Here is a 16,457-nt window from a genome sequence, read left to right on the forward strand (position 1 = left end):
CCCCCTCTCTCGGGTTGGCCAGAGCTGCTGGTCAAACCTATTGTGATGAAATATTTCCATTCATCACTGCCTGTGACTGAGATCGGTTTCAGTGTCATTTCCCTTCCCCCAGACCTCATTGTATTGTGTACTGGAATGTGCTGTATTGTGTGCTGGAATGTGCTGTGTGTAGGGCTCCGCCCATACCTGGCCCCGTTTGTAAGCTAGCTTCAGTCTAGCCCCAATCTCCAGAAGGACGACATCTCTCTCGCTTACGTGTTTCGTTCTAAGTTAATAAAAGCCTTGTTTTGTTCTGCTACCTTCGAGTCTCGGAATTATTGAGGCACATCACCTATTATTGTGCCCTCCACACCCCTGGGTATGTGTCCCTAGAAACTATCTCCTGTTACTGTCAAAATGAATGGGAGAATAGTGACATGATGAGTTTATTGACTTGTACTGCCTCAGCCCAAAGTGGTGTGCAAATAGCAATATTCCACAAATTTGTTTGCATAGCTTTAAAAATAATACACACCTCCTGCCCCCACCCCCCACTTATCCTCTGGCGTTAACTAAATAGGATCCTTTTTAACATAAACTACACTAAGAACTAGTCTGAAATCCCCAAAAAGTGCCAGTGTTGTATAAATGTAAGTCCTTTTATTTTTTAATTGTAGCATCAGAATTCACCTTTGCTTAAAATTAGTGAAAGTTACATTATGAATGCTGTGCATATAAAATTGTAGTGAGAATCTCAGTCTTTAAATTGAATATATGTTAGAAATGTGATTCCTCTGCTGAAGTCAATGACTAATGACGCAGGCTCCCTCTTTCCCACCATTACTGGATAGCAACAGTGAGAACCGTAGCTGATTTCCTCTGCGCCCCCCCCCCCCAAGTTCAGGGACACTAAGGCCAATTGTAATGCCCCCACCAATTCCTCAATTGGGACCGAAGTAAACTTTTGATTAAGCTGTTTCATTTAGGGCATTTTTTTTTGTTGCCTCCTGTTTCCTCTGATACTGAGGTTCCCACTAACAGCTATTGTAAGTTTCTATGTGTTTTCTGCAGTAAGTGGTATTGTTTTTCTTTCCCAGTATTCCTGTGTCTCACTGCTTGGTACACGAAGACTCAATTGTAGAACTTCAGGCCATCTCTAGAAAACCCAACACCCAGTCTTCTCGGTATGATTTACTATTACTATTGTGTAAGCAACTCCAATTGATATTTCACACAAGCAATGAAGTCGACATGGTACTGAATCCCTTTGTGTTTCTTATTCTGAAGGGCAGGAGAAAGGGAGAACCATGTCATTTTGTACTTTGGGGTACTGGTACAGAAAACTTTGTGATATCCGGCACCGACGGGACCGAGCTGTTGCCATCCCATCAAAACTGCCGGACAAACCAGCGTTAATGTTGAAACATACGGAGATTTTCAGCTCTGTGTGAATCAACAAACCCTGTTGCTTAGCAACAGCTTCAAAACAGTCGGCTGCAGCTTAAAAGCGTCTCTAGCTGAAGCTGTTGCTTAGCTACAGACCTTGCAGAGCCTGACTGGGGGGAAAAAAAGCAACGAGAAGTTAAAAAACTTATAGGAAACGGCTCCTGAATTTTGCCGGTAGATAGAGCTTTCCGGACTTTTAACCTCCGAATAAACCAAAGTTTCCTGTACTTGCACATTTTTCTTGTAGTTTTGCATCTTCATCTGGTGGCTGGGGTGCATTTACCTCGTAGGCCAGCAGAGGAGCTGCAGTTTCTTGTTTATATCATGGTTTGGATCTTTCTATCCTTTGGATGTGAGCTGAATATGATGCATAGCCTTTTCTCATTCCCAAGTTTGGCCATTCAGCCGTAGGACTTAGTTTAAAGAAACACTGTCAAGATATTCTTGTCTGTGTGAGTCACTCCCACAAAGTACCATAAAAATTGTTTTCTCTCTGTGGTTACATGATAGAATCACTCTTATGTGCACAGCACAGTAGGTAGCTCCATCACTGGTACTGGTTCTGTCTTCTTCCGTACATAGTCCCTATGATATGAAAAGATGTTGGTCCAGTATATGTTCGTTAATGGGAAGTAAGTTGAATAATTTCCCTCCCAGAGCAGAAATAATGGAAGTGTGATTGAGGCACAACATTTGCAGTCGATTTTGATTTTCAGGGGGAGAAATTGGGTGAGTAGCGCCACCTGTTAGCGCCTAAAGAGGCAGTCAGTGGCTGTAGCGCCACTGGCTGCGTCTCCGGCGATATTCAGTAGGGGCGCTAATGGTGGCGTTAGGCATTTGCGCTGCGCCGCCACCGACGACGTCATCGGTGTGCGCAGCACCCCATTCGTGCCCCGTTCGCGATATTTGGTAGCAAACGCCACAGTTGCGCCGCTCGCTACCCGCGCCCGGTTCACGGGGCCTTACTGTGCCGGCAGCGGCGCAAGTTAAAGTGGAGGTGCGGGGCGGCCGCCTGCCAGCACCTCCGTCCCCGGCCTCCTAACCCCCCCCCCCCCCGCGGCATTGCCGGCTGTTTCCCGAGAGCCCGGCACTTCTCCTTGGTGCCGGGCTCATTTGCCGGCACTCGCGATCAGGGATCACGCTGTTGCAGGCACCTCCCCCTTAACAGTGGGAGGAAGGCCTGCAGTACCGCAGCGTGCCGTGCCGCAGCATGTGGCGCTGCGGTACGTTGCGCTGCGATAATCAGTTTCAGCGCCCTAAGAGGGACGTGGAGCGCCTCGAGCCTCGCCCCGTGTCCCTCGAGCGGCACTGAAACTGAATTTCTGGCGATCGGTATCACACCGATCGCTGCGCTAAATCCTGCGCTTAGCCGACTTTTGCGCCACTTTGGCGCCCCAACCCAATTTCTAGGCCTCAATGTTTGTCTTATGCTCTTCTTGTAGGTTATACTATCGCTGTGTGAAAGGGAAGGCAGATCAACTGAAATGGTGCGGAAATGTGCCCTGGCAGGTATGGACGTTCAATCGAAGTTTGTACTATAGCATTTGGTAATAGTTAAGATGTTGTAATGTTGATAACCCATTATATTAGTACCAGAAGCCAAAGGCATGGATCATTGTTATTTTAAGGGGTTGAAATGTTGGTGCTGTGGTTCTTGATATTTTATTTTTGGACTGGTGTTAATAAAGCAAAAAAGAAAGACTTGCATTTCTATAGCGCCTTTCAAGACCACAGGACGCCCCAAAGCGCTTTACAGCCAATGAAGTACTTTTGAAGTGTAGTCACTGTTTAATGTAGGAAAAATCAAATTTACTGTATATTCACAACTCCAAAAATGATTAGTGATATACTCCTTTTAGATTTTAGAATGAAGACTGTGGACAGGGGCTACTCCTTGTGTGCTCTTCGGCCTCAGATTTTCCTTTCCATTAAAATCAATAGGGGCAAACTTAAGGACAACTGAGTGTAGAAATCTCCAACAAGGATGTTGTACAAGATGATGGGAAATACGTACAATTATAGGGAGCCTCTGAAATCCACTAGACCATTTTAGTCCTTTATATTTTCTCAATCTTCCATGATTCAGAACCTTGCCCAGAAAAAGATGCATTTTGCATATGGTAAAGCTTTCCTTTAAAATAAAATAAAATTCTGATTTGAGCACAAATGTAGCTTTTATTGAGAGGCAGGGTGACTAGCAAGAAAGACCCTAACAACATATTAACAGTAACATTTTTGACTTCATCTAAACCATTGTAGAATTTGACCCAGTGGTGCTAATTTGAAAGGTGGTAAATGTTTCTTTACTGATCTTCTGGTATTGATACCAGCTAAGTGGGTTTCTATGGATTAAAACAGTGTTTTTTTCACCTTTGTGACCTGAGAGCCCAAATTAGATTGTTGGTCTGAAGAATCTCTATTCTGATAATGAAATGAGTGCGGATTGCCATAAGTTGTGCTAATATTGGCATTAATCATCAATCTCATTCAAAGAGGCCAAAGGATAGTTAGTGTTTAGAAAGTGAAACACTTGTGCAAATGGGTGTTCTTCTGAAGTTGAGATGCAGTGAGTGCTGTGCAGAGAATACTTTGTTCTGTATCTGGTCTCTGCTGTCCCTGACTTGAGAGCATTTGATGCTTACACGGGATGTAGGAATGGAAAAATGCTTCCCCAGCACTGACACCCCTCACTTTTTAATAAGGAAAAAATACAGATATTATATTCCACATGAATTATTCAGCTGGGTTGTCACGTAAGCTGCAACTTTTCTTCTAAAAAAAAACTAGACAGTCCACAATATGTGTTCTTTTTTGGACATGCACATAAAATAATAAATGTTAATATTTGTGTTTTTCAGGAACCAAATTCAAAGCTGTCATCAACTGAGAGCGATGCCCATCGTGTTGGAGGGCAACCCCACCATCCTAAGAAGCAAGAACAAAATCCTTTCAGAGTCCCGAGTGAGAATCGGAAGCCATCCACATGGAAAGCTGCCACTGGTAACCATAGTAGCGAAGAGATTGAGTCGGAAAGAAACAAGAAGCATAATGAGGATGTAGGCGAGACGAAGGTAAATGGTTTACCAGTAAGGGATCAGGAGGTAGCAAAGAAGTCTAATGATGGGTTCAAGATCAAGGAAAAGTCATCTAATGAGGCTGAAAAGCTTGCTGTTAAAAAGACCCAAAAAGAAGCAATTCATCACCTTAAGTGTGATGCCAGAACAGGCGGAACTGACTCCAGCAGAAAGGAGAAAGCTCACAACTTACCATATTTAAAACCATTGGCAACTGACAAAGGGAAATTATCAAAGCCAACCCAGACTATGGAGAAGGATAAAGTGCAGTTAGGATCTGAGGAAGAGCATGTCCATAAAGAATTATCTAAGCACCCATCATGCCATGGAAACACTGCAACCACCAACAGTGCACACTTGAAAGGGGAACAACTAAGGGACAGACAAGCATCAAGCAATAAAAGCGAATGTAGTTATGAAAATGAAAAGTCAAGTAGCACTCAGAAGTGCTGTGTGACCAGGGTACCCCAAGAGACCGAACCAACAGACACTCGGGAAAACCACTCAGAACAGACAAAAGGAACCAAAGTTGAACACGGTGCTACTGGACACCGTTCAGTCCTTTCTACATATAGCCCTGATTCAAATAGGGAAAAAAATGAGGAAAGTAAATTATATGGACAAATTCATGCTGAGGCAACTGTTCGTATTGGAGCAGAAAATAGCCATACTAAATTAGAGCAAAGTGTGCCCAGCAGCCAGTCAGTGGAAGCCAAGCAGACAGCAGCTACAAAGAAGCCAACTATAAGTAATGGACAGAGAACAATCACAACCTTTCCTGGATTCGAGTCTGCATCAGCACGCATGGAAACCAAGAAAGCTGAGGCACTGCACAACCAGCTAACTATTCAACTTAACCAAAAAAAGGTAATAGTCATAATCAGAGGTAACGATCGGACAGTGATATGTGATTTTTAACATTCTTTGGGATGTGGATATCACTGGCATGGCTGGCATTTATTGCCCATCCCTAGTTGCCCTTGAGAAGGTGGTGGTAGGCCTTTTTGAACTGTTGCAGTCCATGTGGTGAAGGTACTCCCACAATGCTGTTAGGTAGGGAATTACAGGATTTTGAGCCAGAAACAATGAAGGAACAGCAATATATGTCCAAGTCTGAATGGTGTGTGTCTTGGAGGGGAACTTGGAGGTGATGGTGGTTCCATACACCTGCTGCCTTTGTCCTTCTAGATAGTGGAGGTGGCAGGTTTGGGAGGTGCTGCTGAAGAAGCCTTGGCGGCTTGCTGCAGTGCATCCTGTAGATAGTATCTTCTCAATAAATGATCTAAAGTAGGTGGGAATTAATTGCACAGACTGTAGATATGTTGGCTGGAATTTTCCAGGGTGGTAGCGGGCGTGATCGGTGGCGGGTCGGGTGGGAAAGTTGTTATTTTTGACAGCGGGTTGGGAACCCGCCGTCATCTTGCTCCCACACGTCTTTCCCCTAGGTGCGTCGGTCATCGCGGCGCTGACCCGACCGGCAGCAGCGGCTGACCCAATTGAAATCATTATCAGGTAGTTTACAGGCACTCGAGCCTTTTTTCACTTACTTTTTAAATTTCCCTGCATGGCCACAGGAGTCACACAGCTCAGAAAGCACGTCTGTCAACCTGAGGCGGGAGTTCCGTGGCCAATTACTTGACAGCATCAGATATACAGTAAAAGCTCCCACCTGACAGATGATCACTTTCCTCAGGCAGAAGCTGTTGCTTAGTCCATTTCCAGCACAGATACTGCGGGCTGCAAGTGTTTCCAGCAAAGTCGCCATCCAGTGTCACCTCATTGGAAGAACTCTCTCACCATTGACAGAATGCTTCTGTACTTCACCTGCCATCTATTCCATCAACATGGGTGCCATTTATACTGTCTCACCTTGGTCCTCAGAATCTGACCGCGATCAGCCCCAACACCAGCAGCACCAGCCACACCAACAACACCAACCTTCTCCGCAATCACCTGATGCTGCACAGGACAGAGGGCATCAGCACCCGAGTGCATTGCTGCCCGGGAGGCCAGGGATGGCCTTATCATGGCCAGATTTAGTTAACTTTATACTGTACGCCCACATGGCTGCCACATGATGCGGCAGGTTGGCACCACCCCACACCAATACCATAAAGCATCCCTACAATGCCCAAGCCATTCCTTTCACACTCATCACCATTGCGGGGGGGGGGGGGGTTACCGTTATGTCTCACTATTCACTGCAACTCTCTAAGCCACTTCCAAAGGTGCACACAAATCTGTCCAAGACCGGAAAGTGTTGAAAATAAACATTTTTATGTTTGACGCCACATTAACAGAAACTTTACATAAACATTGGATAAACCACCGAAGTGGCTACCCTTGTGTGTTGTTAGTTGGTATGATTGCACTAGGATGAGGGTGAGTGTGTGGGGTGGCTAGTGAGATTGAGATGGAGATGTGCTAATGTAGATAGAGAGAGAGGGATGGGTGGAGGTGCAAGGTAAGTTGGTGTGAGTAAGGATGTGCAGGAATAGGGTAGGGAAGGCAGAGTGATGGGGATGTGATGAGAGGCACAGCAGGATGAAGTTGAGTGTGGCTTTGTACAAATGGTTCCTGATCTAATGAGATCATTGAAATGTTTGCGGCATTGCACCCAGGTCCTCCTGACCACATCCCTGCTTGTGACCTAATTTGCAACCAGGCTGTCTTGGTCTCCAGGGGAGGTCTATTCCGCCCACCGGAAGGGAAGAGGACCTCCCTGCGTGCTCTGACTTCCTCCACAAGCATATGGAGGGAGTCATCGGAGAACCTGGGTGCAGCCCTCTGCCTCTGTGCAGCCATTGTCAGTATTTGCAGCACTCCAATGCTGTAGTGCACTGACAGCAATATGTTAGATTAAATTTCAAATGTAATGTGGCCATAGTCCCTTTAAAGATCCCGGCTGAAAACGCGTCATGAATGGCCACCACCAGACCTGCTCCATCTCATTGGGCCGGGTAACGTGCTGGGCGGGCTTAATTGGCCCCATTAAGGCAAGTTCATTTTCAACAGTGGGATGGAGCCAGCAGCGGGGTCGTGACCCGCCACGGACACCGCCCGCACCGGACCCGCCCAGGTAGGCAAAATTCCGGCCACTCTGTTACCGGGAATACAGTCTGTGTTTAAATTTCACCTGTTGTGTCGATGAGGTTAATGTAGGAATCCACAATTGTAGAAAGATGGTACTATTCTTTCTTCTCAAAAGCAAAGGTAAGATGGCACTTAAATATATGGTGAAACATAAAACTGGTTGATGTAAAGTTTTTAAAATTGTATATTTTTAAACTGAGTTTTCTGAATCTATACATGGTTTTCCATACACACAGATCTATGCAAAATAGGAGAATCTCTGTACTTCAGATAGTTTTATAAATGTAAATTTCACGTTCAACATGAATTGTGTGGAATATCTTATTTTGAACTGAGGGCACTTGGAGGATTCAATTTTGTATTAATCCTATTTATCTGTGTTCATAGAATGGCTGTAATTGTAGGGAATTATCAGAAATAATTCACTGAATTCTTAAATCGATGCAATAGCAGAATGTTAGGAAAATGTTAATTCTCATTTCCCATTTTTCTCTGTTTATTTTATCTGTTGATCTGACCACTATCACATGTGCTTCTCCTCCAGTTAGGACGGTGAGGTAACTTGGGTGTGGAGATCTCTCGAGCTAGCTGATTTTTAACATCGCCTCTTGATTAACCAGTCTGCATATAGTGTAGGGATGTAAATGTATCAGTGTCGAGGTTAATCTGCCTTGCTTCTGACTGGGAGTACTCCATCTAGCAGAATGGCTTAGAGTTGCCTTTACCATCCGATTGAAGTCATTACGGTAAAATCTGGAAAGCAGATTTCCTGCTTTCTGGCTTGAGAGGTAGGAATGGTGCCTTTGGAAGTGCAAAGCCAATTGGTATGTTAACTGTTATCAATTCCAAGTTGGGTTTCAAATAGGATTAACGATTCACAATATATATTAATGATCTAGACGAGGGAACTAGATGTAATATCTCCAACTTTGCAGACGACACAAAGCTGGGTGGGCGTGTGTGCTGTGAGGAGGATGCTGAGAAACTCCAGTATGATTTGGACAGGTTGGGTGATTGGGCAGATGTATGGCAGATGGGCCTAGAAATTGGGTTGGGGCGCCAAAGTCGGCTAAGCGCAGGATTTAGCGCAGCGATCGGTGTGATACCGATCGCCAGAAATTCAGTTTCAGTGCCGCTCGACGGACACGGGGTGAGGCTCGAGGCGCTCCGCGACCCTCTTAGGGCGCTGAAACTGATTATCGCAGCGCAACGTGCCGCAGCGCCACATGCTGCGGCACGGCACGCTGCGGTACTGCAGGCCTTCCACCCACTGTTAAGGGGGAGGTGCCTGCAACAGCGCGATCCCCGATCGCGAGTGCCGGCAAATGAGCCCGGCACCAAGGAGAAGTGCCGGGCTCTCGGGAAACAGCCGGCAATGCCGCGGGGGGGGGGCGGGTTAGGAGGCCGGGGCGGAGGTGCTGGCAGGTGGCCACCGAAAAAGCGGCCGCCCCGCACCTCCACCTTAACTTGCGCCGCTGCCGGCACAGTAAGGCCCCGTGAACCGGGCGCGGGTAGCGAGCGGCGCAACTGCGGCGTTCGCTACCAAATATCGCGAACGGGGCACGAATGGGGTGTTGCGCACACCGATGACGTCATCGGTGGCGGCGCAGCGCAAATGCCTAACGCCACCATTAGCGCCCCTACTGAATATCGCCGGAGACGCAGCCAGTGGCGCTACAGCCACTGACTGCCTCTTTAGGCGCTAACAGGTGGCGCTACTCACCCAATTTCTCCCCCATGCAGTATAATGTGGATAAATGCGAGATTATCCACTTTGGTGGCAAAAACAGGAAGGCAGATTATTATCTGAATGGCAATAGATTGGGAGAAGGGGAAGTGCAACGAGACCTGGGTGTCCTTGTGCACCAGTCGCTGAAGGTAAGCATGCAGGTGCAGCAGGCGGTTAAGAAGGCAAATGGTATGTTGGCCTTTGTAGCAAGAGGATTCGAGTACAGGAACAAGGATGTCTTGCTGCAGTTGCACAGGGCCTTGGTGAGACCACACCTTGAGTATTGTGTGCAGTTTTGGTCGCCTTATCTGAGGAAGGATGTTCTTGCCATGGAGGGAGTGCAGCGAAGATTCACCAGACTGATACCTGGGATGGCAGGAATGACGTATGAGGAGAGATTGGGTCGATTGGGCTTATACTCGCTGGAGTTTAGAAGAATGAGAGGGGATCTCATTGAAACTTATAAAATTCTAACAGGACTAGACAGACTAGATGCAGGAAGGATGTTCCCGATGGCGGGGGAGTCCAGAACCAGAGGTCACAGTCTAAAGATAAGGGGTAAGCCATTTAGGACAGAGATGAGGAGGAATTTCTTCACCCAGAGAGTGGTGAATCTAGAATTCTCTACCACAGAAGGCAGTTGAGGCCAATTCATTAAATATATTCAAGAAGAAGTTAGATATTTTTCTTAAGGCTAAAGGGATATGGGGAGAAGGCAGGGACAGGGTACTGAGTTTGGATGATCAGCCATGATCTGATTGAATGGCGGAGCAGGCTCGAGGGGCCGAATGGCCTACTGCTCCTATCTTCTATGTTTCTAGGACATAATTCTCTCTATGCGGTGAAATTTTTAACGTGCCTGTTTTGATAATTCAATAACACAATTTGCTACATTTGTGATTGCCAGCAGGAATAAAATACTTCCTGTTTAAATTCAGGAAGAAGAATGATGGGAATAATAATGCTTGGTAGTATTGCTGTTTTCATGACTAAATATTTCATTTTTCAGACTACTCTGAGAACAGTGAATGTTGCTGCCCTCCCTGATAAAGGTCAGAGGTTAATAAATCAGGTCAAAGTCCTGGAGGATGCTCTCGGTGCACTGTGCCTGTCTGCTACAGATGAAAAGGAGAAAGGTACTATATTGGGCTGATTGGAATTAATGACTGCATTTTCTTGGGTGGGTGAGCGGGACATTTTCAGAGTTACAGGAGCGTTTGATACTGTGTTAATTTAAATCTGTTTATTTTTGGATGAATCCTTGCTGACCCTTCTGCTTAATTTTAGAATTGATTCCACCAGAAGAATAAAATGTTACTTAAAAGAAGTGTGCACATAATTGGGATCATTTTACGAGTCCACACTGCAAGCAAGGAGCTTCACACACTGAAACATAGGAACAAGAGTGGGCCATTCAGCCCCTCGAGCCCGTTCCGCCATTCAATTAGATCATTGCTTATCTGTATCTTAACTCCATCTATCTGCCTTGATTCCGTAACCCTTAATACCCTTGCCTAACAAAATCTATCAGTTTCAGTTTTGGAATTTTCAATTGAACCAGCTTTCGCGGGGTAAGGGTTCCAGATTTCCACTACCCTTTGTGTGAAGAAATGCTTCCTGTCAGTGCAAATTGGAAATTCGGGCACATTCTGTCCACGGTTTTCCAACCAGATTGGATTTGCCCTGGCAGCGTGGACTCGTAAATTTACACTCAACAATTATCAGTAGGTTAGAGACTCTTAAGCAACAGCAGTTGATGCACCAAGATGCTCTGCTGTGAAATTGTAGGATTTGAATTCCTACACAATTTGTACATCTAATCTCAACGGAGCCATCAAGCAAGGTGCTTTGCAGAGGCCAGGTACTTTGTTAGTGCAACTGAAGTTGGTAATAATGGGTTTAGCTACAAACTGACATATATTGACAGTGGAGCTATAAAGACAATTGAAACTCAAACTCTTAACAATGTCTTTCTCTGTAGGAGAGGAAACCAGGAACAGTCAGATCAATCCCTTTGACAAAAGTGGCACCTTCTTATTAAATAAACCTATACCCCATCAAGATCCCAGATCTGATGCAACAACTTCGCGTTTCAATGATGCTTCTTCCCTGGGATCAAGTCACTTTTATAACCAGGTGCCTAGAGGTAAAATGTCACAAGAAAGCATTCTTTTAAGAGAAAGTAGAATCACAGAATGTTACAGCACAGAACAGACCGTTCAGTCCGTCAAGTCTGTGCTGGTGTTTTTTTCCTTTGGGGCCACCTTGTCTATTCCCACTGCTGCTTGCTTCCCAAGCCCTTTAATATTCCTCTTTTTCATGCAGTTGTCTAATTCTCTTTTAAAAACATTTAAGAACTATTCAACATCAGTTTGTGGCAGAGTATTCTACATTCTAACTACCTTTTGTTCTTTTCAACTTGCCCTGGACAAGTTGTTCTTTCGGCAATCAACAGCTGGCTATATGTCTCCATTAAATTCCTCGTAATCCTGTCACAAATCAGCTCATACTTTTCTTTGGATGTTGGACCAGATAACTCTTTTCCTTTATCTCCGGCTCAGATAGGACTGAACCCCTCAACTGGATTTTGGTCCTGTAAAGCACTCCACAGTAAAATTATATAGAGAAACAACTTAATGTGAACTTTAATTGTAGATTGAAAACTCTCATTATTGCTTAGTTGAATCCATTACAACAGTGACTACACTTCAAGAAGTACTTCATTGGCTGTAAAGCGCTTTGGGATGTCCTATGGTTGTGAAAGACACTATATAAATGCAAGTTCTTCTTTTATAATGAATTATAACAATGCTTCAGCTTGTTCACAATTATAAATAAGATGCAGTTGTGTTTTTTTTAAAATAATGAAACCACTATTTACCTTGGAGGAATGTTGCTATGGATATTATAGGAACCTCATCAACTGCTCTCCTGAAAAATAAATATTATTGTCTGTTTTTAAATATCAGCATCCTTCCTCTGTGCTGTAAGATGCTATGATTCCTTCAGTGCTGCATTGCAAGCCAGTTTGAAATCCTGCTACTAAATTGTAATTACTGTCACATGGCTAATCCAGTTAATGTTTCAGATGAATACCCCTGCAGGCCGTTGTAATGGGGATTCAGTTTAGCAGTTCCAGACCATACAGCCACAGTTATTGCTGCCAGAAAATCAGTATTGGTATTAGACAATGTTACCTTTTATCTTTATCTTCTCTGCTTTTTTGATTCTTCAGTTAGAACAGTGTTGTCCAATAGAAGTCATTGACTAGCCACAAGCGTGACTACAGCGATAGCATTTTAGCCAAGTGCACTAATTGTAGTAGAAAATGCCTTGCACACAATGTCGGTAAATGTACTTCACGTGTATATTTACTTAACAAACTCCTACCACCCTTCAGTGTGAAACTTTGCAGTCTTTCTTATTCATCAAAGTTTGGAATTCTGGTGTGAATTTATTAGATACAGCACATCTTTGTACAGCTTCTAGATTTTTGTCCAGTAGTTGCGAGCGATACTATGACTTCATCAGAGTGATCGCTTGAAAAGTTGACTTACACAGCAGGACGTGCCAGACCCACCCCATCTCTCAATTCATGACATGGTTGGATACTGTTTATCTTTTCCCATAACGTGCCCTGTTGGAGCTGCTCATTATTGGTTGGGCTTGCTTTTTCTGCTGACCTGGAGCCCTTATTCCAATTAGTCGAGCGGACCACGATAACCACCCCCCTCTCTATACAATGGTGCTGAAGTCCGGTGTTTTCACCCATGATGCCCACCATTTTAGCAGATAACTAATAAGTGGCAACCAAGGAAGAAAATCACACACCACGATCAAAAAACTTAAAAGTACGTGTGCGTACGCTGTACGAATATGAGTATTGAAATCACATGCCCAACAACAGTGTCTGTTACTCTTTTTTAAAATTTATTAATCAAAAATGCAATTAGCCACATGTGACTAGTGGACTAGTGGCTAATGTCTTTGACAACACTGAGTTAGAATGGCGTGGACTGGAAACGTCCTGACTGCTACTGATGCCTTTTTGCGCTTTTCACAAAATGAATTTAATTGAGAAAAAATCTATTTGGTGATGGCTGCTGGCAATTAAAAATTGCCACTGAGTGCTTGGAATTCCTGAAGAATTACTCAAGTTCTCTCTGCAGATGTAGAATTGTAATTAATGTACTTGCAAAAGTCTGTCTTGTAGACTAGTGGGCCTCAAAATTAGGGCTATGGGTCCTGTAGGAAGCAGTACTGTTTGATCGTGAAATCCAATGATAGAGGCTATGTAGTTGTTCACAGTACCCTTTCCACGTACAACAGAGCCTCTATTATCCAGACTCCAATTATCTGCTTTTCCAATTGCTTGTAAGAATTTGCAAAACACTGCCTAGTGAGAGACATCAATTTACTTTTTATATTTATCGCCTTGTCTCGGTTGAATAAAACTATGAAATGTCTCTTATTATTTGTAGTGTACTAGTCTCGACATAATCTGGAATTAGCTACCAATTTCTATTGTCCACAGGGGCTCCTCCATTATGGCAGATAATAAAGGTTCCACTGTAGATGCATTATCTGAGGCTGATAGGAAAAAAGCCTACACAGGAACTAGCTATGAGCTGCATAGGTGTCAGAATGTGGTCCTTGCTTTCAAATTACTCCATGGCCTCACCCACCCTACTTTTATGCTCTATTCCTGTCTTACATCACCATGTGCACCCTCTACTCTTCTAACGCCAGGATTCTTCTCGTCACTCACTCCACCAGTAATGGCTACTCCTGTCCTTTGGAACCACTTGCCCAGTTCCTTCTGCCTTGCCAGCTCTTTCCTTGCTTTCAAAAACCTCCTCAACTTCTCCTTAACCATGCCTTTATTCCCCCCCAATCATAATCCTCGCCATTTTTGTGAGCAAATTGTGAATTAATTATTTCTCTCGATTTCAGCAAATTCTCAGCAGCAAAGCCTATATGGAGGACGGATGACAGAGCATCGACTCCTCACTGTCAAGAACATGACCAGTGAGGCCACTGAACAACTCCACAAGTCATTGGAGTCTTGCCCAGATGCATCTGATGAGGCTGAAGATCCACCATATCTCAAGGTGATTGTAAATGAAATTATATTGTTCTGTATAAATTTTCAGCTTGGTGTACCTTTCCGATTTGGAGTTGATTAAAGAAAGGATACTGTATTTTGGTAATATACTGATGCTCTCAGCCACTAGGTTACAGTCCTTTAAAGCTGCTTGGCACAGTTGGGATGAGTTTGGTTAGTTCTCAGGCAACGATTCATATACCCCTTCTGCTGCAGTTATGGATAACAAGTCCTTGATTCTGGAATGTTGGTTTGTTGATCTGCAGTATAGGTAACTGGAGTGCTGAATTCCTTGCTGATTATGCAGGGTGTGCCATTTCTGTAACCTCTGCAGAATTCTTTTGTAGGCTTTGAAACATTAAATATTGTAAATTAGAGCTGTAAAATGTTTTCACAATTTTTGAAATGATTTATCTGATACAGGAGTCTTCAAAAGATGGAAAGTAAAAAGAATATATTTTCAGTTGTCTCCTATCAATAATGTTTGCAAAACTGGTTTTGGCTACTGAAAAATTACATTTCTTCCTGTTGGCCCATGCTATTATAAACCTCAACCTGTGTCACATACCAGGAAGGAGATTTTCTGTATTTCATACAGAAACCCAAAGTTTTCAATAAATTTCATCTGTCCAAATTTGAGATTTAAGACTAGCTGGAAAATCTGGACAGCTGGATTTTACTGAAAATTCAGTGTCTCTATACTAAATATGGTAAATTGGCATCTCAGTTGTATCACCCCCCAGCATTCTGTAGAATGAGCATTACTAAAGAGATTGTAACTGTTTGTTCCATTTCATGATTCTATTTTGAGAATACAGTAGAAGTCTTTTTCTTTTCATGAGGCACCCTCCACCCATGGCAAACACTTTTATCCAAGAGTTTCAATAATCGCTACGTAAAGAGGATAATTTGCATGGTAACTATACAAGAGCTGTAGTAAATCCTTCTTTGTTAAGTTTGTCTTGAGTAATGGCCGTGCAATACTGGCTCCATTCAAACAGCATCACTTGTGGCGTGACATTGGAGGCTCTGCAAAGCTTTCTCAGACCCTGATGCTATCGGTCCTCATCACAGTCAAATGGAATGAGAATTCTATTCCCGGCTTTTGTTTAAACTATAAATGCAATAAAGGACTATTTTGAAGTACTAGTTATAAAATATGCCTATAAAGTGGTAAAGTCAGTGTTACAAATTCATAGATCTGCAGTAGATTTTCTCCTGGTCTTAGCATCACTAGTTAAGTCTGTAAGCAGACCTCATGTCCTCTATGATTTGGAGAGCATCTTTGATGCTCAATATCTAGTTAAATTACAGCATGATCCAGGGATCCTAACAGTAAGCCCCTTGTTGCCTGTACTGAACACTGTGCTCTTTCAGATGCTGCTGTGTGTCGCCCTCTCTTTTTGGAAGAGGGATTGAAAAGCACTCGAGTGAGATGCCAATGTAAACCAACAAACTAGTTTATTTTTTGTAGGATACACAAATGACCAGAATACAGTTTTGTAGCGAGATGCATCTATTTCCTTCCACTCCTTATACCACAAAACAACAAATACACAACTTGCCTCTAGTATAGGCTAAAGTCACTGTTATGAATTCGGGTTTAGTGGTGTTAGGAGCTCCCTTAAGTGGTCTGGTTGCCTGCTGCTCTTTATGGAAGTTGGCTGCCACTCCCTTATATCTGCTAGGTCCCAGGAGTGTAACAAGTAAACTCCCTTGTTATTTGGACTGGATGTCCGTGTCTTAAGTATATGTACTCCTTTTAATGTCTCTGAAGGAAGACCAAGTTGACACTAGGTGAGACATTGTTTGTTTGGGTTCATCAGCTGCTGTATTCAACGTTAAGTAAAATGTACATTGTACCTCATTACACTCAAACATTCAATTTATGTTCATGGACCGTTAAACAAATAAAGAACAAGCATACAGTAGCTTACTTTGGTGAGCCCTTAACATAAAACAAAAAACTCTCCTGACTAGGATAGAGGTTATCCTCTTGCAGCCTGCTGCTGCGTGACTGACTTTCTGCAGT

The 16,457-nt window shown here is 43.7% G+C and overlaps 1 protein-coding gene across 3 annotated transcripts in view; it reads left to right on the plus strand.

The window, feature by feature from the left end:
* The window catches only part of ttf2 (transcription termination factor, RNA polymerase II), a 56,556-nt gene that overhangs the window by 8,110 nt on the left and 31,989 nt on the right, over positions 1–16,457 (plus strand). For all 3 annotated transcript variants that reach the window (XM_086006766.1, XM_086006764.1, XM_086006765.1), the window contains exons 3-8: positions 1,077–1,163; positions 2,868–2,934; positions 4,284–5,366; positions 10,331–10,457; positions 11,303–11,467; positions 14,275–14,432. In XM_086006766.1, coding sequence (XP_085862892.1) covers positions 1,077–1,163; positions 2,868–2,934; positions 4,284–5,366; positions 10,331–10,457; positions 11,303–11,467; positions 14,275–14,432 — 1,687 coding nt within the window. The remainder of the gene's footprint in view (positions 1–1,076; positions 1,164–2,867; positions 2,935–4,283; positions 5,367–10,330; positions 10,458–11,302; positions 11,468–14,274; positions 14,433–16,457) is intronic.

Source organism: Somniosus microcephalus, chromosome 14 (genome assembly GCF_052327205.1).
Source record: "Somniosus microcephalus isolate GS21.2 chromosome 14, FLI_Smic_1.0, whole genome shotgun sequence".
NCBI lineage: Eukaryota > Metazoa > Chordata > Chondrichthyes > Squaliformes > Somniosidae > Somniosus > Somniosus microcephalus.